We start from the raw sequence: 26564 nt of genomic DNA, 5'->3' as shown, positions 1-26564 counted from the left end.
AACCAGGGCTCGAAGTGGCCTCTGTCACCAAGGGGCCCTCCACCCCTCGCAGATGGCGCCAGGAGAGGCAGCAGTCGGCCAGGCCGTACCCATGGCCGCCCCATGGAGCCCCTACCTCGAGGAGCCTGCCTGAGGCCTCCACTTGGGCACCGCCCCCACCAGGGCCTTTGCAACCACCTTCCCTCTCAGGTTCCCCGAAGCAGCAGAGCACGTGAGCCAAGGCCGAGCTCTGAGGAAGGATGGGCGCTGTCTCCAGGCAACGCGGTTTACGTCACTGAAGTGCGACGGTCGCGCGCCAAGCCGCCGCCGCCGCAGCCCGCCGCCGCCGCCTGCCGCCGCCGCCGCCGCCTGTGGGCCTGAGTGACGGGCTGGGGCGGCACCTGTGCCCCCGGAAGTGCGATGCCTTGAACCTGGGTGAGCTCCGCACCGCCGTCCTTTCGTCGTCTCCCGGCCTGCCTGCTCCGCGAACTTGAGGCTGGGACTGGAACCCTGGCCAGGCCTCGACTGCCGAGCCGGGCTCCAGTGGGAGCCGCCCTTCTAGGTCCGGCGGTAGGGCGCGGACCTGGCCTGGGAGGCCCTGCGGGGACGCACCGGCTCCCACCCGGCTGTTTCCAATGGCCTGGTGTGGGGAGGTGGCTTGTCCCGTTTGGGGAAAGGATCTGGGGGAACTGGAGACAGCTTTTCCTTCTCGAGCTCGGAACCGCTTTTGAATATTGCCGCCTGCGCAGTCTGTCGGATAGCGGACTTGGCTGTTGGTTAAAAGCTCCAAGTTCAAGTGCGCTTGAGGAGGGGCCGAGGCGGCGGGGGTGGCCGGCGTGTTTAGTAAACACACCGGTAATGTTGAAAACCACGTGCGCCCCGCCGCACCGGACATCCCAGATTAAAATCCCTCTGCTTTGTGACCGTAACTCACACGGCCAAGCTGATCTACTTAGCGTAGCTGGCCTTCCGTTTCTAAATTAGTTTAGGCTGCTCCTCTTCCCAAAGGTCTGACCTTGTTGAACAACTGCCTTGAGACCCGGCTAAGACGAAATGTTTCGTTGCTAATAATTGTTATTTGTATGTTTGCTGCAAAATGTGGACTTACTATTATTCAAATCCATCCCCAGCCCCTTTATTTTAATTACAGTGTACACCCATATTCTGACCCTGCATAAAATTATTCTTTTCCACTCCCCTCCGCCCATTCTTACTGCTATGAATTGAGCTCCATCCATTCAGAATTTCATCTGGGACATCTCGGACCAAGACCCTAAATTAGTCACTGCTATATTGAAGTCACCTCTCTAAGAAGTGATTCTTTCTGAGCTCAAAAATAGTGTGGATTTTTTTTTTTCTTTCCTTTGATGCTGCCTGGCTGCCATTTCTAAATTATTTCCTCCTTAGTATAATTGTAGATTTCCAAAAAATATGTTCTTTGTTATTTCTTGTAATTGAACTTTGTATTTGATATGTGTTGCCCCATCTTTCTTAGTTCACTTCCAAACACCTAACACATTTAACCTTACCCTTCTGCCAAAAAAGCAGGGAAGGTCCAGAGAGGATTCTTACAAGTCTAGTTAGTGTGTTTTTCCAAATACGTATGTAATGTATTTAGTAAACATACTGATGTGCTCAGAAATCAGTATTCTTAATCTCCAAGTACTCTCTCTCCTTTTGTAGTTTTTCTTTATAAAAATTTTCTTCAGAACAGGCATTCCAGGCTCTATAGTGACTCTAATTTAATTTGTTTCACTGCATATCTGTTGTAGCTGCTGTTAATTTCTTATCCTGCAGAACAGCTTACAGATACAGAGGTTGAGTAAGGAATGAGTAATAAAAGTGTATTCTTAGGGACCTAGTTTTTAGTGCTTAGTTTTTATCACTGATGTTTTTTTATTACTGACCTCATGATGAAAATAATCGATTATTTCAATTACGTATAGATATTTTCTAAATACTACAGTACTTGTGAATTAGTCATTTTGTTTCACTTTCAGGCTTTTCAGCTTTTCTTTAATCCTTTTGTGAATGGATATGGTTTAAATTTTACCGGATGTTTTTGGGTTGGGTTGGGTTGGGTTTGGGCTTGGGGGTTGGTTTGTTGGTTTTGCCAATTGCCCATGATGTGATTTTATATCTTTATAAAGGATATTTGAACTACAACAATTCACTTGTTAGAAAAGGAAGTGATCAAGTTTATATTACCACCCACTAAAGAATGTGGCATTTTTGGAATCCTTGATATTCTTATATTTCAAAATAACAGTTCTTTATTTTAAAAATCTTCAAAATGTTTTTTGAAAGCACATTATTCTGCTATCGAGGACTAAATTATAGGTGGCACAGTAGTATGAGAGCTGCTAGTTCTTTGAGAAATCTTGACCAGAGATTTGTCTTTTGCTGAATTCTATGCCAGTGGTTTGCAAATTATGTTCCCATGCAATACTACTGTTCCATGATCCAGAATAGGGGTGGGGAACCTTTTTTTCTGCCAGGGACCATTTGGATATTTATAACATCATCGAGGGTCATACAAAATTATCAACTTAAAAATTAGCCTGCTATATTTGGTCAAACATTTAATTAACTCACCCCTAATGCCTTGGCAGGACCAAACCAAATGATTTTGTGGGCCTTATACAGTCCTGGGGCCGGACGTTCCCCACCCCTGAGCTAGAAGGGGTGGATATATTGCTGTTTTTATATTATATATAGTAACTTTTATATATATATATATTTTACAGAAACTATGTGAAGCAACACTCTTTCTGGATTTCAAAAGACATCATTTCATCATGGGACAACAGATTTCAGATCAGACGCAGTTGGTTCTTAACAAGTTACCAGAAAAAGTAGCAAAACATGTCACATTGGTTCGAGAAAGTGGCTCCTTAACTTACGAAGAATTTCTTGGGAGAGTAGCTGAACTTAATGATGTGTAAGGCTTGCTCTTTTTCATTTTATTTTCCTGCTTATGTATGGCCCACATGTCATGACTGCCTATGAGAGGTAATCAGAAGTATTGATGACTTAATGTTTTCAGCAGCAGTTAGAAAATATTTATTGAATACCTACTATAAGACTTTCTATGTGGCTATTTTAAAATATGTAATAAGAACAAAAGAGATCGAAGGAACATAAAATTAAATTTTAAACACAGGCATATAAATTGTTCTTGTTTGAAAGCACTAAAGAGGTACATAACGAGAGTATGACAATTAGCCACTCTGGAGAAAGGCTCCTAGGATAGTCCTTGGGCACTCAGGTTTCTATATATCAGCCATTTCATCTGGTTAATAAATAAATCTTCTGTGTTTGTTCGCAGAGCTATTGTTTTACCAGAGAAATACATATATAGTAATAATTCATTTATTACCACAGAAGAATAAGATATTTCCGTTATTAATACTTTCTAATCAGCGAACATCTTTAAATCTCTAACTCTTGAATAGATTAATGTTTTAAACAGAATATATATTTTTCTACCTTAATGAGCATATTTAATAGAATTTAGTCTTTTGTTTGTGAATTTATTCTTTATTATATCAATTTTTATACCAATCTGTTATAGCAGCTATTAAAATACACAGGGCTCTTTGTCCCTAAATGGCCCCAGATTATTATGCTTTTAAAATAATTACTTTTTCTTTGTGTGTTTTTTCCCCTAGTGACAGATGAGCAGATGTCACTTCCTTCTATTAAGTCTTTCTTTGGCAGCACCTACATCCATGTATATATATCTCTGTCTCTCTTGGCATGTAATTATGAAATTGCCTTTTAAATAAGATTTTAAAGGTTCTCTCTTAAGTCTATTCAATTTAGCTAACATTCACTGAACCCATAGTGTGTGCAAGACACTGTGCTGAGGGTTGGACATTTTAACTGAGGCCTAAAATGATTGCCCAAGGATTAATGGCAGGTCAAGCTCTCCCTACGTCTGAAGTTTTTTTCATTAACCCACCTTAACTATCCCACTCTAACCTCTCTTTAAACCCCAAAGAAGCCAATCAAAATCACCAGGCAGTCTGGACCCACTTAGTATAAATATAAACTATTAATAGTCCCTATTCATAGTTTAGGGCAAGGTACATGAACCTGGTCCCTAGCTTTGTGATAGCTATATTGCTTGATAAGAAGCATACTTGGCTATGTGGAACACATTTAGATAAAAAAAAGGAAATACAGTCTTTTTATGGACATGACTAGAGTCTACTGTTATTAGCCAATCATGAAGAATAAAGAATATCTTAAAAGTTAAAGTTGTTTTAGAAGATCATTCCTTTTAAGAGCACTGGATTTTGTTTTGTTCTAAGTTCTGTATATTTATATTGGTGGATCCTGTATTGTTATATATGTAAATACATAGAAAAAGAGCTAGGAGGCTGCATACTGGGTCTCTGGGGAGTCAGTGGAAACGGGGGGGGGGGGGCATCAAGGGAGATTTTACATTTTACTGTGTGTTTGTGTATTGTCTGATCTTTTATAATAAAAATGTAGCCATCAGTTTTTAAAACTTTAGTCTCAGAACTTATGTAAACATAGTCTATTATAACAAAATTTTGCCTTTTCGTCTAAAGATACTGAATAAAATGTGTCCTGTGAAAGCATCCACAAGCTAAGTTTACTGTGTAATACAGAGGTGATGGTAAAGAATATCTTCTCATTTATTTAGCACAGAAATTTTCTGACTGGATTTGGTTCATAAAACCAACTTTCACGGTCAGAGTTGGGCATTCGTAAGTGCAGTGCTATCTGAGAAATAAAGCTAAACCTATACTGATGAAGCGTGGCTTGATAGCTAGAAAACAACTGGGAACTGGCATAGTTGAATTACATTCCCTGGCAGATTTTGTTACCTCAGGCTAGTTGCTTAATTTCAGTGGCCTCGATTTATTTAGCTGTAAGTCACTTAGTTCTGAGTGTGATATCCCCATTGATGCACAGACATAAATGTGACTTATGATAGAAAGGAGCAGTAATGTTTAAGTATGTCTTTGAACTGATTTAAATTAGCATTGATGGCGATATTATTCTCTAAAAGTCATATTTTTATGTTAGAATCCTGTGGCTCTTTAGATGAAAATTGATCTGCTCGGGGAAGCTATTTTAAAGTGTCTCAAAAGCATTTGCTTGATCCAGTCCACATTACCTAAAAACTTTTTCCCCAAAGTGATGTGTTAGTGTTGTTGCTTAAATAAGGATTCAACCAAAAGCAAGATTTTTTTTCACACTTTATGTACATTGAGGCAATAGTCAAATTTTGATAAGTGAAACCAGCTTGGTTTTTCTTTTAAATACCTGTTTCCTTGGATATGTTTTTCGTGGATGTCTTCGTTAAAAATTTAAAAACCATTAAGATATTAGATATGACATACAGATTTATAAGTATCACTCCACTATGCTGTTGACTTTAAAAACCTTGGAAATTAAGTTGTATGTTTAATCAAAACTTTCTCTATCCCTCTGTTTTAAGAATCTAATTACAATCATTATTATTGTTTGACTTTGTGTTTTTTCTTCAAATTTTTTTCTCTGATTTAAAGTGTTTCTTGAATCTAGTTTTATGGTTCAATTATTTTATATGACTTTTCATAAAATAAACAAATGTGTTTGTCTCTTTTCAGAACCGCTAAAGTGGCTTCTGGCCAGGAAAAACATCTTCTCTTTGAGGTACAACCTGGGTCTGATTCCTCTGCCTTTTGGAAAGTGGTTGTACGGGTGGTCTGTACCAAGGTGAGAGTGATAGAGACTTCTAATGCAGAACTTGAATTATTTTGGTGGTTAGAACCACATTTAATTGTGTAATATAATATGATTGAAATAAATGTTAATAATTTGGTTATTATTAACTATTTAAAACATAGTTTTGGTACTGCTATTACCTTCCAGGTTAACTGAATCTCACTGGTTATATAATTACTATATAGCAGAGATTTTTATAATCAAGAAAAGTGGTAGTTAACCCTCTACCTCTCTTTTTATATTTAGCTAGCTATGGAATCCTAAGGCGACAACCTACATAACTCTAAGATGACTCCTTAAAAATTAGTTATCTTAGGAGATCATTTCTTTTAAGAACACTGGGTTTTATTTACTTAATAACTTTTAAATCCATTAGAAAGGTTCGTGTGTTTTTTGTTTTGTTTTAGTAATTTTTAATTAGAGAATGGATTTTTCACCATTAATACACTCTTAGTTCATCTTTAAATTTTAGATAATTGACTATATCAACTGTGTTGAAAAATATAATAGCCTCTGTCATAGAGTATTAGGAAGCCTCATCCACCAATGGGTAGATTAGAATAGATGGTTTTTAACCTTTGTGAGGCCACAGAACTTTTGGTGAAAATGAAGGAACCAATTTTATTAGGCCTTCTCATATCCCAGCTCCTACTCTACAACAAACAAATGGTGAAATCATCCATGTGCATATAAACAGTAAATTGGGCATTCATGAGTGCCCTAAAGTCCATTCCTGACCAACCCATAAAGAACTTGTGGGTAAGGAGATTTTTTTCCTTTTGTGTCACGATCAGCAAAGGCTATACATTCTATCCCCACCTCACCCCCTAACCTTATTTTTTCCAATTCCTCCCTCCCTCATTCTATTCCAACCACCCTGGGCTCCTTGCTGGACTCTTTGTGCTCCTTGCCAGGTACACTTCTGCCTAACAGGCTTTGTACTTCCTATTCTCTCAGCCTGGAATGATCTTCCCCCAAATGTTGATATGATTCATTCTTGCACCCCTTTCAGTTCTTAAATGTCACCTTCTCTGTGAGGCCTTCCCTACAACCCTTTAGCATTTCATCTCCTGTTTTATCTTCTCCATAATATTTCTATCTAATCTGTATTTTATTGTCTGTCTCTCCTACCTATAGTATAAATTCCATGAGGTCAGGGGTTTTGTTTTTTATACACACTATGTCACCAGTGCCTAGAGCAGTGCACATATTACCTATAATAATAATGTGTACTTAATAAATATTTGTTGTGCCCTGACCAGTGTGGTTTAGTGGTTAGAGCCATGGTCGGCAAACTGCGGCTTGCGAGCCTCATGCGGCTCGCAAGCCACGGTTTGCCGCTCTGTTGACTAATGAGTTTGCCGACCACTGACCTAGACTCTCGATTCCAATAATTACAGGCTGTTGTTGTTCCTTGTGATTAAACCCCTATCCCAGTGGTCGGCAAACTCATTAGTCAACAGAGTGGCAAACCGTGGCTCGCGAGCCGCATGTGGCTCTTGAGCCGCAGTTTGCCGACCACTGGGTTAGAGCATAGAACATCAGCCCACCCACTGAAGAGTCGTGGGTTCGATTCTCTGTCAAGGGCATGTACCTGGATTGCAGGTTCAATCCCTGGCCCCGGTCGGGGCACATGCAGGAAGCAGCCAATTGATGTGTCTCTCTCACATCTATGTTTCTCTGTCTCCCTCCCTCCCTCCCTTCCACTCTAAAAAAAATATCAAAGGAAAAAAAATATCCTCAGGTGAGGATTGAAAAAATAAAAAAATATTTGTTGCAGTTTGATAAACTTTGCTGTTAAATATTATGTCTATGTAAATTATTCCCTGATTTCTTCTAAATTATACAGTTTCAAAGGAAGATTGGCCCAGTTTCTTTAGCTCTGAAAATCTGTTTTATAATTTATAAATTCCTATCACCTTTATTTCTATTTGTTCTCAACTGCACATATAGTCTTTTATTACAAAGAATATTACATATTTGCATTTCCATTTAGATCTTACCATCCCAAAATTTAATCAAGTTTTTTAAAATTAGCAGTGGTTCTGCCATTTTTACACATGGAATCTGATTCATACTTGATTCTCAGTTTTTCTTCTCATCGTCTTCTCAAGTAGTAAACAATAGATGTTAGTTGCAACTATTATTATTTTCATTCCAGATATGGAAATGTTGCTATAATAATGTTTTTTTAATATGTAACCTCACACTTTATTTTCTCATATCCCCAGTTCCATCAACACCTACTTCATTCACAATTTTAATGCCCTCTCTCTATATTTCTCCATGCATTCTTCATTTCTTTCTAAGTATTTTGATTTTGTTCTATTTATTTTGATATGTACTTAATAGGTTTAATTGCTTACTTCTGTCCCCACAGTCTTCCTTATCATCTCCTGTGCTGAAAGGAAGTCTTTTACATCTCTAATGTATTGCTGATAATTCATGTTCTTTGCCCTCAATCCTACTGGCTTTGCTCATTTCAAAAGTGAAGATATGCCCCACTCCATGAGTCCTCAAACCTGAAAGCAATATTATCCCTCCTTACCTGTTACCTCACACTTGCCCCAAATATATCCTCACATTATAATGTAAGCTAGAGCAAGGCTAGGTAAATCTGTAGACACTGGTTCATTTCATTTAAAATGAGTTTTTACTATACCTCAAGATGGCCTTCTGAGAAAAACTCAACCACTTTTTGTTAGGATTTACTTCAATATAATTTTCTCACTTTAGTTTGGAAGTTTGGTTATAAAGTAGAACTTAAGATAGTCAAGAAAACAATCTGTTGTTTCAATTATAGTAGAATGGCATGTGGTTGTTGGATTCAAATAAATGCCTTTAATTAAGAAATCATTTAAGAAGTTAAAATGAAGAGAATTGTCAATACTGATCTCTAAAATTCATTCCTTAAGTCTGGGAAAGTTGCCTGACCTCACAAATCTAAATGAGATGATGCCTAATCAACCCTACGGAGTTATTTTGAACATCAAATTAGATAAATTTGTGTAGCTCCTTTGAACCCCACAAATGTAGGAGACATATTTTTCATTTGCTCAAACTCTTGTTCTTTTGTTGGAAACCTGGCAAACTTCTCTTTCCTAGGATGTTTGACTTAGTATTTGTTCCCCTTTTTTGGGAAAAAATGGACCAGAGAAATTATCAATGTTTTGTTTTGTTTGTTTGTTTTTTGGGGGGGTTATATGTGTGTATTGTTACTGTTTTTTTTTTCCATTTCCTTTGTATTTTTAGATTAACAAAAGCCGTGGCATTGTAGAAGCATCACGGATCATGAATTTGTACCAGTTTATTCAGCTTTATAAAGATATCATAAGTCAAGCAGCAGAAGTGTTGGCACAGAGCTCCACCTCTGAAGACCCTGACGAAAACTCGTCATCTGTAACATCTTGTCAGACTAGTCTTTGGATGGGAAGGTACACAATACATAAGCACCATGTTTCTCTTATTTTCCAATATGCAAGCTATTGAAATCTCATTAATATTTTTGCTGGTGCTCTTTGTGACATCTTAAATCACATTACTTTTTGTCTCAATTGATATTATATCTCAGATCAGCTTTTGGGTCATTCTGTACTTAAGGACATTGTTAGAGGGCCCAATCAAAGAAAAGTTGAAGTGGCTTATACCAGGTAATATTTCTGTCAACTTCATTTCCATAATCCACTCTGTACTCTACATGCTTGCATTTAATGACAAAAGAGTTATAGTTAATACCCCTCTTATAATAGATATTTAGGTTCTTACATCAAAGCCCTTCAGGAAATTAGGTCCAAGAACGGCAGAACCATTCCAGTATGTTAATTGGAGCATTAAAATTGTAAATATTGGCTCCAGGATTTGGCAGTGCATTCAGGAATGAGCAAGTAGTTGGTGTACATATTGCATGTGCCAGAAGGAAATGAAGTCAGCCAGAGTTTTCTGTGATGGTCCTTGTTTACTCAGGCCTAATACATTATTGTTCTATCTAAACTTTCTTTTCCTTCTCTATAATGTTTTTGGCATGTGAAAGCTCCCACCTGTTGCCATTTGACAACCATGATCATAATTTAAATTTGTAAACACCTCATTGGAAAGTCTTCCCTGGGTCCAGACATGTTGACATCCTATGTTATTGTCATACAGAGTAGACAGCAGAAACCTGTATTGACAGTGCCTTTTACCTTAAAGTTAAAAATATGATTAACAAGAATTTCTCTTCTATTTCTCTAGTTGCATTTTCTGGTCTATTCTTAACCAGCTGGTCTCCAAATACTATGTTATAGTAAAATTGTATATTCCATTTATCATTTTCTGTTTATATTTAATAGGATTGTTTGGTTTTCTAGGTTTGGGCTGTACAAGTGTTACTGAAATTCCAAATGAGTTTTATAGCATCACTAGAGGCCCAGTGCATGAATTTGTGCACCAGTAGGGTCCCTTGGCCTGGCCTGTGGGATCAGGCCAAAACCAGCTTTCCGACATCCCCTGAGGGGTCCCGGATTGCAAGAAGGCACAGGCCAGGCCGAGGGATCCCACCGGTGCACAATTGGGGCTGGGGAGGGATGTGGGAGGTTGGCCAGCTGGGAGTTGACTATGGGAGGGCTCCAAGGCATATCTGGCTCATCTTGCTCTGCCGGACCCCAGCAGCAAGCTAACCTACTGGTGGGAGCGTCTGCCCCCTGGTGGTCAGTGCACATCATAGTGAGCAGTTGAGCGGCCTTAGCATATCATTAGCATATTATGCTTTGATTGGTTGAACTGACAAGTGGACACTTAGCATATTAGGCTTTTATTATATAGAATAGGCAGTGTTAAGGCTTATCTTTCCTGTATTTTGTAAAGTTAATCTTTCAAAGACAACTATCTGATTTTCTGCCTTTTCTCTTTCCTTCAAAATGATGATTATTTATACACTAGAGCAGCCGTGGGAAACTACGGCCCGCGGGCCGGATCCGGCTGTTCTATCCGGTTCTCTTGCTCTCCCCTCCGCTCCTTTACTTTGAATTTATATTAGTTCACACAAACACTCCATCCATGCTTTTGTTCCGGCCCTCCGGTCCAGTTTAAGAACCCATTGTGGCCCTCGAGTCAAAAAGTTTGCCCACCCCTGCACTAGAGGCCCGGTGCACGAAATTCGTGCATGGGCCTGCACCCTCTCCAATCTGGGACCCCTCGAGAGATGTCCGGCTGCCCGTTTAGGCCCAATCCTACTGGGATCAGGCCTAAATGGGCAGCCGGACATCCCTTTCACAATCCAGGACTGCTGGCTCCCAACTGCTCGCCTGCCTGCCTGCCTGATTGCCCCTAACCGCTTCTGCCTGCCAGCCTGATCACCCCCTAACCACTCCCCTGCCAGCCTGTTCAACACCTAACTGCTCCCCTGCCAGCCTGTTTGCTCCTAACTGCCCTCCCCTGCTGGCCTGGTCACCCCTAACTGCCCTCCCCTGCAGGCCTGGTACCCCCCACCTGCTCTCCCCTGCAGGCCTGGGTCCCCCCCAACTGCCCTTCCCTGCAGGCCCGGTCACCCCCAACTTCCCTCCTCTGCCAGCCTGGTCACCCCTAACTGCCCTCCCCTTCAGACTTGATTGCCCCCAACTACCCTCCCTTGCAGGCCTGGTCCCTCCCAACTGCCCTCCTCCTGCTGACCTGATTGCCCACAACGGCCCTCCCTTGCAGACCTGGTCCCTCCCAACTGCCCTCCTCCTGCTGGCCTGATTGCCCACAATGGCCCTCCCCTGCAGGCCTGTGTCCCCCTCAACTGCCCTTCCCTGCAGGCCCGGTCGCTCCCAACTTCCCTCCTCTGCCGGCCTAACTGCCCCCTCTGCCGGCCCTAACAGCCCTCCCCTGCAGGCTTGATCGCCCCCAACTGCCCTCCCTTGCAGGCCTGGTCCCTCCCAACTGCCCTCCCCTGCTAGCCATCTTGTGGCAGCCATCTTGTGTGTTGGAGTGATGGTCGATTTGCATATTACTCTTTTATTAGATAGGATAGAGGCCTGGTGCACGGGTGGGGGCCAACTGGTTTGCCCTGAAGGGTGTCCTGGATCAGGGTGGGGGTTCCCTTGGGGCATGGGGCGGCCTGGGGGAGGGGCCTGTGGTGGTTTGCAGGCCAGCCACGCCCCTGGCGACCCAAGCGGAGGCCCTGGTATCTGGGATTTATCTTCTACAATTGAAACTTTGTAGCCTTGAGTGGAGGCCTGGGCCAGCCAGGGTGTGCAGAAAGCTTGGCTTCCTCCATTGCCAGGGAAACCCAAGCCTTCTGCTCACTCTGTGGCCGCAGCCATCTTGGTTGGGTTAATTTGCATACTTGCTCCTGATTGGCTGGTGGGTGTGGCTTGTTGTGGTGGAGTGATGGTTAATTTGCATATTACTCTTTTATTAGGATAGTATTTTAAAAGCCAAGAATAGTATTTACTATATTTAAGCTCTATGGTAATCAGTGAAATGAAAGTAATACTTTTTCCCTATTGCAGTCATCTTAATGAAGGAGATAGGGTGTTACTTCTTTTCATGTGACCTCGAGACTAGAAAATTCAATGCCAGATCAGTAGGTTAAGGCTGCTTTTTGCTTCTGTATGCTTTTTGGTTTTCAGTTACACCCTGATACACTAGTTCATAGAAAACCAGACTTTTTAAGTTGAAGGGAATCTTAAGAGGTATTTATTTGCTTTAGCCTCACATCTCATGCATATTTCTATTAGTGGTTTACATTTATTGAGTACTTATAGGGTAGTAGGCATTGTGATGAGTGTTTTACATGTATAGACTCATTAAATCCTCACAACAACCCTATCGGAATACAATTATTGGCCTATTTCAGATGAAGAAACTGAGATTAGACAAATAATGATAGATGTTGGCCTAGCTGAGATTCACATTCAGGCCTGTCTGGCAATTCAGCTGTGCTTCCAACCTGCATTGTTATTCTCTGGTGCATAAAGATCCTGTATTACAGTGCTTCCTAACTTTTGACATTCAGTGGTTTTGAGGAGGAACTTAAGATTCTAGCAAGCTGCCAGGTAATATCACTGCAGCAGATCCATGGGTAACACTCTGAATAGTAAGATTCTGCTGATGCCATTTAGCCAAGTGAAAGTGCAACTTGTATTTGAACACCTGCAGTTAAATGGGGCTCATAGCCTCAGAGAAGCAAGTCTTTTCATATACAGATGGTTCTAATTACTATGAATTCTTCCTATAATATAGCTCCTATGAAACTATAATATCTGTTTCATAGGACTCTTGAGAGAGTTAAGTGAGTTAATATATGTAAAATGCTTAGAATAGTACTTGGCCCATAATAATATGTAATAGTTAACTAGCATTAATTATCACTAAATTATTACTGTAGTCTACATATTTCAGTAGCAGTGCCTTTTGGAATCCTACCAAAAAAAGTCTGTTCTCTTTTCCAGCCCTTCACATATTTGAAAACAGTAATCAAATCCTCACTGAGCTTCTGTTCTCCAGGATGATCATCCCCAGTTCCTTCTGATTTGTTTATATGAGTCTCTTCTATGTCCTGGAGGCTTTCCTGGATAATCCTTTATCTCTCAATGTGTCTTTCAGGGTAGAGAGCATAGAACTGAATGCTCTTTAAGTGATCTAACAAGTTCAAGTAGAGCAAGGCTCTTCTTCTTCTGGTCACTGCACTGCTTGGGAGGTAGCAAAAAATCAGGTGAACATTATACAGGTTCCATTGGCTGCTTTTGTGTCTCCTGTTCTTTCTTTTGCCCCTATCCAGAATGCTGTTCTTCATAGCCCTCAGTTCTTCACTTTTAAATTCTAACCTGTCACTCTATGGATTCAATTATATTCTCTGCTATTGACACCCAAGTCTACATCCTTAGATGTAAATTGTAAGCTTCTCAAAAGCAGAGACTCCTATTCATCTGGGTCTGGCACTATATATAGCACCTAAAAAGCACCTAAACATTGAAATGAAAATATGTAGAAAAAAATAAAATACATTAGATCCACATGCATCTAGGTTTTTATCCCATTTCCCCATTTCAATTCAGTGGCCACCCTATTTTGCCCAATACTAAAGCATAACATTTAATCTATTACCACATCCTGATGATTTGTTTTTTGTAATGACCCTTACTTAGACCAGGCCCTAATTATCTCCCAAGTGAATTGCTGAAATAATCTAATTGGGTTTCCTCCCTCTACACTTTCCCTCATGCTGCACTCCCAATTAATCTTCCTAAAGTATTATTTCAATGGAGTTACTTTCCCCTTGATAAAACTCTGATTTGTAGTTTGCCAGTCAGAACAAGTTTAAACTTTTCATTTTGATATTCAAGGATCAGATTCTCCTTGCTATACTGGTATTTAAGCAACCTTTTCTCTCAGTTTTCTTCCCAGAGCATCGCGACAGGCTCCTTGTTGCATGCATGTATGCATACACAGGTTTTTTTTCTACCTTCACAGCTTTGTTTATTCATCTAGCATGTTCTGTGACAAAACCTTATCATTTCTTTACCTAATCTTTCCAATAAGTTTGAAATACACTCATTTCCTCCTTCTTTACTTTGCTCTTACTACATGTAATGCACATTTGATATTTGCTTATATTATGTTTCATGTTCAAATTGATGAATTTTAAAGTGACATCTCAATATCTTATATACATGCACTGGTATAAGCACAGCAGGGAATTAAAAACATGTTAGCAATAGCTTCTCCTTTTAAAATTATAGTCTAGTGCCTATACATTGAAACATTCAATCTTTAAAAAAAGTAATACATGCCTGATGAACAAAACCTAACAGTAATAGATAAAAGGCTAAAGGATACAGCACAAAGGATAAAAACAAATTAAAATCACTTCAAGAAACATTTATTGAGAACCTAAGATAAACTCCCTTTATTCAAAAAATTTTAAGTTTATGGATAGCCCGTAAACATCCAGTTGAAATGAAGCATGTAAGTACTTTAATTAAGGCACATGTTGGTTTTGAGAACAGGCAGGTGATATTTTGAGCTGAGTTACTGATGTTGGAGTTTACCAAACTCACAAAAGTATTCCAAGAAAGGAAAACACCACATGCAAAGGCACTTGGCCCATTCGGGGCACTCTAAATGGTGGCTGGAGTAGAAGATTCAGCATCTCTTTCCTTCCCAAGGTGGGAGAGCTCCTTGAGGACCAAGACTGCGCTTTCTATCTCTTTTGTATTTACTGTAGCACCCAATACTTAAGACTACGCTACTTTTTCATTTATATGCTCATTATCAGCATCAGCAATGGAAGACCCTGATGGCAAGATCCATATTTTAGAGTGCTTTTGTATCCTGTATAGTGAATAAATCATGTATTGGTTGAATTCACTTATATAAATTTAATATGATTTAAATGGGTTAAGCTATTTGCAGAAAGACCTGAATATTTCCAGTTTTTTTGTCCATATTTTCCTTTTAATCACTGCAGAATTTATCTTTTATCTAGTCTTTCTTTATAAAATTTGCACCTTTTAGTACTTCTTCCCTAATATGATGCCTTCCCTAAAAAATATGTTGATTTAGTGTGATATTGCATGAGTCATTTGCTTTATACTGAAGGCACATAGATGTTTGATAATGCTTTTTCAGGTGATGGAAACAGTTTAAACCAACAGTCACCAACCTTTCGGACCTCATGGACCACCGGTTGGCGACCACTGGTTTAAACTATAATGACAGCAGAGAACATCATTGTTCTAGCTTACCTTTCACATTGCAGGGTGAAGCAGCTGACTGATGAGGAGGAGTGTTGTATCTGCATGGATGGTCGAGCTGACCTCATCCTGCCTTGTACTCACAGCTTTTGTCAGAAGTGCATTGATAAATGGTAAGTTATCTGGTGTCTTCATGGAATAGGAAAAGGTCAAATGGGAACATGTATATGAATAAACTTCAAAAAAATACAAAAATATTGTAGTTAAGTATAAGATTTTGTTCTTTAGCACTTCGGATTTTATGACATGCCTCCTAATGGTTAAAAATATTTTTATACCTGAAGTTTATAAAATGTGGGGGTGTATTTTAGTTTTGGCAGTTTACTTTGGCTATAAGGAGATTTGTGCCTGACTTGAGTCAGAATCATATGCTTCCCTTTTTCTTATTTCTGCATTGTTCCTTTATGTGAGATTAGAAGAAATAATAATTGGACCTGGAGGGAACTTGAGAGATCAGCTGGTCAAGCTCATTAGTATTTTATAAATAAGAATCTCATTTAGGAGAATTTATATTTGATATACAATTAACTATATTTCAAGTACAGTTCGATGTTTTGACATGTGTACACATGTACATCTTCACTATACAGATAATGAACCAGTCCATCACCCCAAAAAGTTACCTTTGTGTCCCATTGTAAAATCTCCTTCCCACCCCTTCCTTCCAGTGCCCAGACAACCACTACTCTGCTCTCAGTCACTATAAAATAATTGGGATTTTCTATAATTTGTATAACTGAAATCATATATAACCTATTTTTGTCTGCCTTCTTTCATTCAGTATAATTATTTTGAGATTTATCTATGTTGTAGTATGTGTCAGTAGTTCCTTTTTATTGCTGAGTAGTATTCATTGTATGGATACCAGAGTTTATTTTTTTTAACTTTTTTTTTAATTTAATAAATCTTTATTGTTCAGATTATTACAATTATTCCTTTTTTTCCCCCCATAGCTCCCCTCCACCCGGTTCCCACCCCACCCTCTGCCCTTACCCTGCACTGTCTTCATCCATAGGTGTACGATTTTTGTCCAGTCTCTTCCCACACCCCGCACACCCCGTTCCCCCTGAGAATTGTCAGTCCACTCCCTTTCTATGCCCCTGATTCTATTATATTCACCCGTTTATTCTGTTCATCAGATTTTTTTATTCACTTGATTTTTAGGTTCACTTGTTGATAGACATGTATTTGTTGTTCATAATTTTTATCTTTACCTTTTTCTTCTTCTTCCTCTTGTTAAAGAATACCTTTCAGCATTTCATGTAATACTGGTTTGGTGGTGATGAACTCCTTTAGCTTTTTCTTATCTGTGAAGCTCTTTATCTGACCTTCAATTCTGAATGATAGCTTTGCTGGGTAGAGTAATCTTGGTTGTAGGTTCTTGCTGTTCATCACGTTGAATATTTCTTGCCACTCCCGTCTGGCCTGCATAGTTTCTGTTGAGAAATCAGCTGACAGTCGTATGGGTGCTCCCTTGTAGGTAACTAACTGCTTTTCTCTTGCTGCTTTTAATATTCTCTCTTTGTCTTTTGCTCTTGACATTTTAATTATGATGTGTCTTGGTGTGGTCCTCTTTGAATTCCTTTTGTTTGGGGTTCTCTTCACTTCCTGGACTTGTAAGTCTATTTCTTTCACCAGGTGGGGGAAGTTTTCGGTCATTATTTCTTCAAATAGGCTTTCAGTATCTTGCTCTCTCTCTTCTTCTGGTACCCCCATAATACGGATGTTGGTACACTTGAAGTTGTCCCAGAGGCTCCTTACACTATCTTCATATTTTTGGATTCTTTTTTCTTTTTGCTTTTCTGGCTGAGTGTTTTTTGCTTCTTTGTAATTCAAATCTTTGACTTGATTCTTGCGATCCTCTAGTCTGCTGTTAGATCTCTGTATAATATTTTTTATTTCAGTCAGTGTATGCTTAATTTCTAGTTGGTCCTTTTTCATATCCTCGAGGGTCTCACTAAATTTATCGGCCTTTTCTAGAAAATTCTTGAAAAACCTTATAACCGTGGTTTTGAACTCTATATCCAGTCGTTTGCTTTCCTCCATTTCTTTCATTTGTGATCTGTTTCTTTGTCTCTGCATTTTGGCTTCCCTGAGTTGATAGAGTGGCTTTGTGTGCTCGGTGTCCTATAGGACCCAGTGGCTCAGCCTCCCCAGTTACCTGAGGTGGACACTCTTGGTGCACCCCTTTGTGGGCTGTATGCACAGTCTTCTTGTAGTTAAGCCTTGATTGTTGTTGGTATCACTGGGAGGAATTGACCTCAGGCCAATTAGCTGTGAGGATCAGCTGTGTCTATGCTGGGAGAACTTCTGTGCTGGAGACACCCTTATGAGACAAGACCTGCAAAAGCCTGTGCTCAGCTTGGATGGGCCAGAGTCTCAGGGCGGAACAAACAGCATTGGTTTTCCATCAGCCCTGCCCTAATAGGCCCCTGTATCTCAGTGTCCCTCAGTAGTTGCTGCAAGCACCTCTGAGAGAAAGCCGCCCTCGAGTTCCGCCCGCTGCCAGACACTCCAGTTTCTCCCCAAATGAGTCTGGGTCCCCAGAGTCTTGCCCGGAACTGGAGTTCAGTTCATTCGGGAGCTTTTGTCTCCCTCCCACTTGAGAAAACCAGCCACGTACTCAGTTGCCCGCCCTCTCCGCGCGCACGCCTTGGTACTTCTGCCTTCCGCAGTTGCTCTGAGTCTCAGTGTGCTTTTCTCTTTCCTGACAGTCCAGTTTCACCCCGTATGAGTCTGGGTCCCCAGAGTCTCACCCGGAACTGGAGTTCAGCGCAGTTGGGAGCTTTTGTCTCCCTCCCGCTTGGGAAAGCCAGCCGCGCACTCAGTTGCCAGTCCTCTGGCACGCGTCTCAGTACCTGTGCCTCCTGCAGCTCCTTTTGAGTCTCAGTGTGCTTTTCTCTTTCCTTCTAGTTGTAGAATTTCCACTCAGCCAGCCTTCCTGTAGGTTCTAGATGATGTCCGTTTTGTCTTTTAGTTGTAGTTTTGAAATTGTTGTGCTAGGCAGCAGTTTAGGTGTTTACCTATGCCGCCATCTTGGTTTCTCCTGAAGCTGGGGTGGACGCCACTGGGCTTGTGCAAATTCACAAGCCGGGTCCTCGGCGCCCCGAAGCGGCAGCGGAAGCGGCGGTGGTGACAGCAGCTCTGCCCCAGAGTCCCCCCAAGGAGACCGCATGTCCTCGCCCCCCTGCCTGCGTCCCGATACCAGAGTTTATCCATTTACCTATTGACGGACATTGGGTTGTTTCCAATTTTTGGCTATTACAAATAAAGTGGGGTTTTTTAACTTTGTTTTTTTTTTGGTTTTTTTTTTTGTTTGTTTGTTTGTTTTTACAGTTTCTTTTGCTTATTTAAATGGAAATGCAGTCTCCAAATTTAGGAGCTAAAAACACTACTTTTTTTTTTTCCAGAACCTGCCTATCTATTTAAAAGTATGAAATCTAGATCTCTTCGAATATCATCTGAAAGACATTTACCTTTATCATTATATAAATAAAAAGTAAAACAATATTACAGAACCACTTTCACTTATAAGAAGGACAAGGTTTTAGCACAGCCATGGGCAAACTACGGCCCGCGGGCCGTATCCGGCCCATTCGGCTGTTCTATCCGGCCCGCGGAGCCGAAGAGCGGAGGGTTCTCTTGCTCTCCCCTCCGCTCCTTTACTTTGAATTTATATTAGTTCACACAAACACTCCATCCATGCTTTTGTTCCGGCCCTCCGGTCCAGTTTAAGAACCCATTGTGGCCCTCGAGTCAAAAAGTTTGCCCACCCCTGTTTTAGCACATACAGTCTTGGCAAGCTTGTGGAGAAACTGGCATTTTTATATATTGTTATTCAGTATATAAATTGGGTACAACTGCTTTCGAGGACATTTTGGCAATATCTGTTAAATTAATATTTTTTAACCTTTAAAAGCAACTTTATTGAAGCATAATATACACACAATAAAATTGCCAATTTTACATATATATTGACATTTTAACAAATTTTTACAACCATGTAACCAGCATGACAATCAAGATATAAAACATTCCCTTTCCCCAAAAGTTTAGTGCCTGTGACAAAGTTAATAATAGGAATCAGAGTATTTTGCTTACATTATGTTGATATGGAAGTCATAGATACTTTCTTATCTCTCTTTACTACTTTGAAATCATGGCAGTTTTCAGACTCACTAGCTTTACAAATAAAGCTTTCTATATATTTGTGGACAAGACATTTTATGAACATATATTTTGGGGTTTTTTCCTTGTATAAAAACCAAGAGTGGAATGGCTAGATCATATGGTAGGTATATGTTTAAATTTTTAAGAAACTGCCAACTGTTTTCCTAAGTGGTTGTACCATTTTACACTTTCATCAGCAGTATATGAGAGCTGCAATTGCTCCACAACCTTGTCAATACTTGGTTTGATCAGTCCTTTTAATTTTAGCCATTCTGTAGATGTATAGTGTTATCTCATTGTGGTTTTAATTTGCATTTCTGTATTGACGATGTTGAGCATCTTTTCATGTGCTTATTTACCATCCATATATCTTCTTTGGTGAAGTGTCCATGGACCACCAGTTGGCAACCTCTGTACTAGAGGTCTGTGCACGAATTTCGGGTCCCTAGGCCTGGCCAGTGATCAGGGCCGATTAGGGCCCTCCAGCTGCCAGCCGGGGCCTTCCTTCATTCCGCACCACCCCCTGGTGGTCAGCACATGTCATAGCAAGCAATCAGACTCTCAGTCGAACTCCCGAGGGGACAATTTACATATTAGGCTTTTAGATAGATAGATAGATAGATAGATAGATAGATAGATAGATAGATAGATATCCTTTATCAGATATATGATTTACAAATATTTTCTCCCATTTTGTGATTTACCTTTTCATTCTCTTAAGAATACCTTTCAAAGAGTAGAAGTTTTTAATTTTGACAAGGTCCAATATATCAGTTTGTGATTTATGGATAGTGATTTTAGTGTCATATCTAAGAAATCTTTGTCTATCTTCTGAAAATTTTATAGTTTTTAGGTTTTACATTTGGGACTGTGATCCATTTTGAGTTAATTTTTTAATATGGTTTGAGGTTTCTATCAAAATTCTCTTTTTACATATGGCTTCAAGTTGCTCCATCACATTTTGTTGAAAAGACTATCTTCACTAAATTGCCTCTGCACCTTTGTTAAAAGCAATTGTTCAAATACATGTGAGTATATTTCTAGGTTCTATTCTGGTCCACTGATCTATTCATCTATTTCACACCATTATTGCAATATCTTGATTATTATCTAGCTTCTTAAAATCAGGAAGTGTTATTTATCAAACTTTCTTCTTTTTTGAGGTTGTTTTGACTATCCTAGGTCTTTTGAATTTCAATGTGAGTTTTAGAATCAACTGTTAATTTCTACAAAATAAGTTGTAAGGATTTTGATTGGGATTGCGTTAAATAGTCAATTTGGAGACTTGACTTAATAATATCCAGTCTTCCAATCCACAAAAAAAAATATTTTATTTCTCCATTTACTTAGTCTTGTTTAATTTCTCTTATCAATTTTTGTAGTCTTCAGTGTTGCATATCTTTGACAGATTTATCCCTAAGTACTTTACGTTTCTTATACTATTTCAAATGATATTTTTAAATTTCAGTTTATAATTGTTCGTTAGTATTTAGAAATACAATAGATTTTTGTGTATCAATCTTGTATTCTGCAACCTTACTAAACTCATTTATTAGTTTTGATGTTTTTTGTAGGTTTTATAGGATTTTCTTGAATGTCTATTTAAACATCATTTTAAAAAATATTTTTTCTGGATAGAGAATTCTAGATTGATAGTATTTTTTTTCAGTACTTTCATGACATTGCTTTATTCTCATTTTTCTTGCATTGTCGCCTATGAGAAATCTCTATCATCCTTTTTTCCTATGTGGGTATTGTAATTTTTTCCCTCTGGTTGCTTTTAAGATTGTTTTTCGTTATCACTGGTTTTGAGCAGTTTGATTATAATGTGCCTTAGATTAGTCTTTTCCCGTTCCTTGTGCTTAGGGTTCATTGAGTTTTTTAGATTTGTAGGTTTATGGTATCATCAATTTTGGAAATGTTTCAGCCATTATTTCTCAAATATTTTTTTCTGTTCTCTCCCCTCTCCTTTGAGACTGCAGCTACACATGTTAGACCATTTTGAAGTTGTCCTACAGTTCACTGATGCTATTTTTTTCTTCTTATTTTAGTCATTTTCTCTTTTGGGATAATTAATACTGCAATGCCTTTTCAAATTACTAATGTTTTTTTCTATAGTGTCTAACTTGCCATTAGTTCCCATCCAGTATATTTATTACTTCAGATATTGTAGTTTTCATCTCTAAAAGTTTTTTAATATCTTCTATGTCTCTACTTAATGTGTTTGGTCTTTCCTCTAGTTCTTTTTAAAATATATGGTATATGGTTATCATAACCTTTCCTTTTCTTCTCTGCTAATTCTAACATCTGTGTCAGTTCCTGATTGGTTTTGACTGATTTTTCTCTTCATTTTGGGTTGCATTTTTCTGCTTCTTTTTTTTTGCCTGGTAGTCCTTGATTGGGTGCCAGACATTGTGATTTTTACCTTTTTGGGTGCTGGATATTTTTATATTCCTATAAATATTCTTGAGCTTTGTTCTGGGATATAGTTACTTGGAAACAATTTAATCCTTTTGGGTCTTGCTTTGATAATTTGTTAGGCAGGACTAGAGCAGTGTTTAGCTTAGAATACATTATGTCCCACTAATGAGGCAAGACCTTTCAGAGTATCCATGCTCTGTGAATTATGAGGTTTTCCAGTCTGGCTGGTGGGAACAGGCAATATCCCAGACCCTTTGTGAGCTTTGAGTACTGTCCTCTCAAATACTTCTGGGTGATTCTTCAGCCTGGAGTAGTTTCCTCACATGCACACACTCTGCTGAATATACTCTAGGGGGACCATCTGTAGATTCGGGAATTCTCCCTTTGTGCAACTTTCTCCACACCAGTTCTCTGCCCTGTAACTCGGAGCTGCCTTAGCCTCCTGAGACTCTCAACTAGGTGAGGAGCCTGCCAAGTTCCATCTGGGTTCCCCCTGCTTCCTCTGTGGCCTAGAAACTCTCAAGGCCGTAAGCTGGGGCAGTTGTAGGGCTCACCTTCTTTGCTTCCCACCTCTCAGGAATCACTGTCCTTTGTTGTCTGGTCCCTATTGGCCAGAAGCAGAAGTTGACTGTTTAAAATTGTGACTTGTGCACAGAAGAGCACACATAATTATCTTTGTAAAGTATCTCTCTCTGAGGAACCAGAAAGGAATCTGAATAATATATGCCAGCTCTAGCTTTCACATTTAGTTTTGAAACAGATCTCTTAGTTTTGCACAACAGCCAAAGAGCAATTGATATAATTTAATTACTTTGGTCTCAGATTTCACTGAGAGATGAAGAGAAAAGCATTCTCCCTACATGACATGTTTCTGGCTCAAATATGGTAGTTTTTAAATTTCCAAATTAATGTTTGACAAGACAAAAAACATCCCTTTGAAAAACATAATCTTATTTAAGTGATCATATATAAGCTCTTTTTCTGTCAGGAAAATTATTCTGCATGTAAAGTTATCTTTTATTTTAAATCTTGAATTCTTCCATTTTGTTGTTTGTAGTGGCAAAAGAAAGGAAAAAACGTAAATGTTCTTCTATGGGAGACTAGTTACATAAAAGGTGGCCTATTCATACAATGCATGTTTAAAAGAATAGACAGCTGTAACATGCACTGATACATAATGGCCTACAGGACATACTGATGAACTGGTAGTGGTTGCCCCTGGGGATAAGAATTAAAGATTGGGCTGGAGGGAGAGATTTATTTTTCAGTGTATACTTTTATGCTATTTACTTTTTTTAAAACCATGTATATGTATTACTTTTCAAACAAACCTGTTTTTAAAAAGAAGAAAAAGAACTATTCTTTAATCGACTTCTCTAACAGGAGTGATCGACACAGGAATTGCCCTATTTGTCGCCTGCAGATGACTGGAGCAAATGAATCTTGGGTGGTGTCAGATGCGCCCACTGAAGATGATATGGCTAACTATATTCTTAACATGGCTGATGAGGCAGGCCAGCCCCACAGACCATGACCTTGAGTGAAGTGTTTTGTTGCTATTGTGGGCTACAAACACTTGGGTCATGGGGAAAGAATGCAGGAATGTTGTGGCGCAGTCAGCGAGAACTCACTTTCCCCCACCCTCTTATTTTTGCTTTTCTGACAATTTGTCCCATTTCTTTTGATAAATTTTTCATGTCTTCCATTTATGGTAAATTAAAATTTGCTACTGTTCTAGACCATTATTTTCCTATTATTTTTCTGTTCTAATATAGCTTATTAGAACTAATTGCTCTTGAATCCTTTGCTGCAGTAACAGCAACATTTCCAGAGGCTTCTGAAACACTACTATTTTTCAGGGTAGGAGCATTCTGGAATAAACCATAAACCCTGGCCAAAGTGGCTCAGTGGTTAGAGTGTCCCATGCACCAAAGGGTCTCAGGTTTGATTCCCAGTCAGGGCACATACCCAGGTTTCGGGTTTGATCTCAGTCAGGGCACATATGGGAGGCAACCAGTTGATGTTTCTCACATCGATGTTTATCTCCCTCTCCCTTTCTCTCTCTCTCTTGAATCAATGAAAAATGTATCCTCGCGTGATGATTAAATAAATAAATAAAGTAAACCATGAATGTTAAAAAGTTGTAGCCATCTGAGAGAAAATTTTATATGACTGAAAATGTAAAATATGTCAAAGTGCTTGTTACTACTTAAATTAGTTTTTCTGCTGGAATCTAAGGAGTATGTATGCCCCCTTGTGGTTAATTATTGCTCCTTTAATAATTATTACTTGAAATGATCCAGTTATTTCATAACTTTAGCTGTGCTTTTGAAACTACATATTTTTTACTTAAAAGCCTTTTTTTCCCCCTCATCCTGTATAATTTGGGTGAAGACTAAAAGTTGGGTGTGATTTTGCCTTGTAAATGGATTTCTGCTGGGGAATCTTCTAGAAATGCTTTTCCACAGCTGGGGAACTGTTCTAAATAGCTTTTGATAAAGCTCATGTGTCTTGGAGTTTCAGAAGGAAATTTTTATCACAGATTCTAAATGTTATATGTCCAAATTATGGCGAATCATTCAATATTAGTTTATGGTGCTTTTATTTTAACTTGAAAGCATCTTACTGAGGCCAAGTCCTCAGACTTCTTAGATTAAGAAAGAAGAAAATAGGATGAAGCCTTTTAACCATAAGTACATAAAACACCTCTGAAAATTAGGAGATAATTTGGTTTTCTTACTGTTCATTCCACTTCCTTTGAAATACTTTGAAGGAATTATAATGTTCAGTGGCATTTCAACTATTTTTTTAAATTTTACTTAAAAAGTAAATTTTTGTTTTATGTTAAACATTATGATACCAGCATATAATAAAATCAGGGCCTGATGTCTCCTTTTAAAATAATGTTAACGTTCCATGTAACTTTTCTGACTTGTTGGTAAGACAAATAAATTCTGAAGTACCAAAGTATACAATTTAAGTTGCTTCATATTGATGGCAAAATTTTTGGATACTAGGATTTTTTTAATAGGCATGCAAATTAAAAAATTCATTTCTAAGCAAAATGTGTAACTAAATATGGTTTGATTTTTACCCCCAAAATACTGATAATGAAGTGGTTGACATTCATGATGGGGGCAGGTCAGTACCAAATAGCTAAACACTCAATGGATATTTATGCAGAGTACTGAGGGCTCTATCACATCGACCTGGCAATGCCTTTTATGGTCATGTGACCTTGAGAAAGTCCCTTCCTCTGGTTTGTAGGCTTATACTTTAGAAACTGAGACTTTATTTGTGGTTTTTCACACTTGTATTTCAGCAGTAGAATCTTTTTGTCCAAGTAAAATCTTACTCAGAACCTCTAGCTCCATGTGCTGAATGTGCACGCATGCACACACACCCCCTACACCACTTTATAAATCATATTTTATTAATATAAATTTATGTAAATTTCATATACTGTAATACTAAATATTATAAAGCCAATCAATGAAAACATGTATTAATGCATTGGTGTTATTCATTGTATTAGAATTTGGTGAGTAGCAAAGTTGTATGATGGGACTTGTTTTTTAAATTAATTTTTTACCAAAAAAAATTTTTTTTAATTAAATTCAGGTCAGATTTGCAGAACCCTGACTCTCCTCCATGATCATTAGTATTCTATGGAACATATTTTGAAAACGTTGGGATAGTGATCCCCCGATATCTTTTTCAGCTCTAAGATTTTAAATCCTTTGGATTAGACTTACTGAGTCCAGTTCAGATTGCCTAATTTAAGAATGTTTCTGAAAATGAGCAAAGTTGCTTTACAGATTTCTGGATCTTTCCCAGGTATAGCCAGTGATTTTATCCCTCAGAATCCTTCACCTTTCAAGGAATTATTTAACAGTGAGAACAGAAACTTGATATTGCCCAAACCTTTTTACTTTTCAATATGAGCTCCAAGACACTAACTGATCTACTGTGAAACAAAATGTTTTTATTAGCCTTATCTAATAAATGAGCAATTTTTGCTCACGCCACTAAACTGGGTGTTAATTCTTTAGATGTGAATATTAGGTATGTTATAATAACTAATCATAAAAAGTTGTAAATGTATTAATGGATGAAATGTACACTTTTTGTATTCTGTACAGCTTTGTCTTTTTTAATTATGAAGTACTTAAATGCACTTACTATGATAGGAAGTATAATGTGTGCCTTCTAGGATTGTGAAATGGTTTCATGAACTCTAAGGAATTTATTTTATTTTATGTTGTAAAGTTTTCCTTATCCTAACTCAATAGAAGGGTTGACTCATATTACAGTGCTATAGAATTTTAGTTTAAGAAAATAGATTTGACTATGTACTGAATTTAGAAGTGGAGAATAATAGTATCTGTTTTATTCTTAGGATAAACTGGTATATTGTGCAATAAATAATCTTTAACAAGTAAATTTTACATTGAAGATTTTTTTCTTATATAGTTTCACATTCTCATGTGCCAAATGCTTATATTCCTTAAAGGACTGTTTTGTGTTGTGCTC

General features: G+C 38.6%; 1 protein-coding gene across 2 annotated transcripts; it reads left to right on the top strand.

Annotated features, from left to right (window-relative positions):
* Positions 1 to 276: 276 nt before the first annotated feature.
* RNF141 (ring finger protein 141) lies at positions 277 to 26471 on the top strand. 2 transcript variants are annotated; one of them, XM_080641772.1, is made up of 6 exons: positions 277 to 414; positions 2727 to 2920; positions 5607 to 5715; positions 8977 to 9158; positions 15446 to 15553; positions 23415 to 26471. In XM_080641772.1, exons 2-6 carry the CDS (start codon positions 2778 to 2780, stop codon positions 23563 to 23565), a joined length of 693 nt encoding a protein of 230 aa, XP_080497898.1. In that variant the 5' UTR covers positions 277 to 414; positions 2727 to 2777; the 3' UTR covers positions 23566 to 26471. The 2 variants fall into 2 exon arrangements, with proteins under 2 accessions (XP_080497898.1, XP_080497899.1); XM_080641773.1 differs by having other exon boundaries at positions 361 to 541.
* The last annotated feature ends 93 nt before the right edge of the window (positions 26472 to 26564 follow it).

This window comes from Plecotus auritus, assembly GCF_963455305.1.
Source record: "Plecotus auritus genome assembly, chromosome: 9".
Lineage (NCBI taxonomy): Eukaryota > Metazoa > Chordata > Mammalia > Chiroptera > Vespertilionidae > Plecotus > Plecotus auritus.
Note: the sequence above shows the minus strand (reverse complement) of the source record. Positions and strands in the feature narration are given on the sequence as shown.

Excerpts from the sequence above, each read along its gene's own strand:
- RNF141 (XM_080641772.1), top strand. The coding sequence starts at position 2,778 with ATGGGACAACAGATTTCAGATCAGACGCAGTTGGTTCTTAACAAGTTA. Across the intron at positions 5,716-8,976 it reads TACGGGTGGTCTGTACCAAG|ATTAACAAAAGCCGTGGCAT; the intron begins GTGAGAGTGATA and ends TTGTATTTTTAG. Across the intron at positions 15,554-23,414 it reads CAGAAGTGCATTGATAAATG|GAGTGATCGACACAGGAATT; the intron begins GTAAGTTATCTG and ends CTTCTCTAACAG.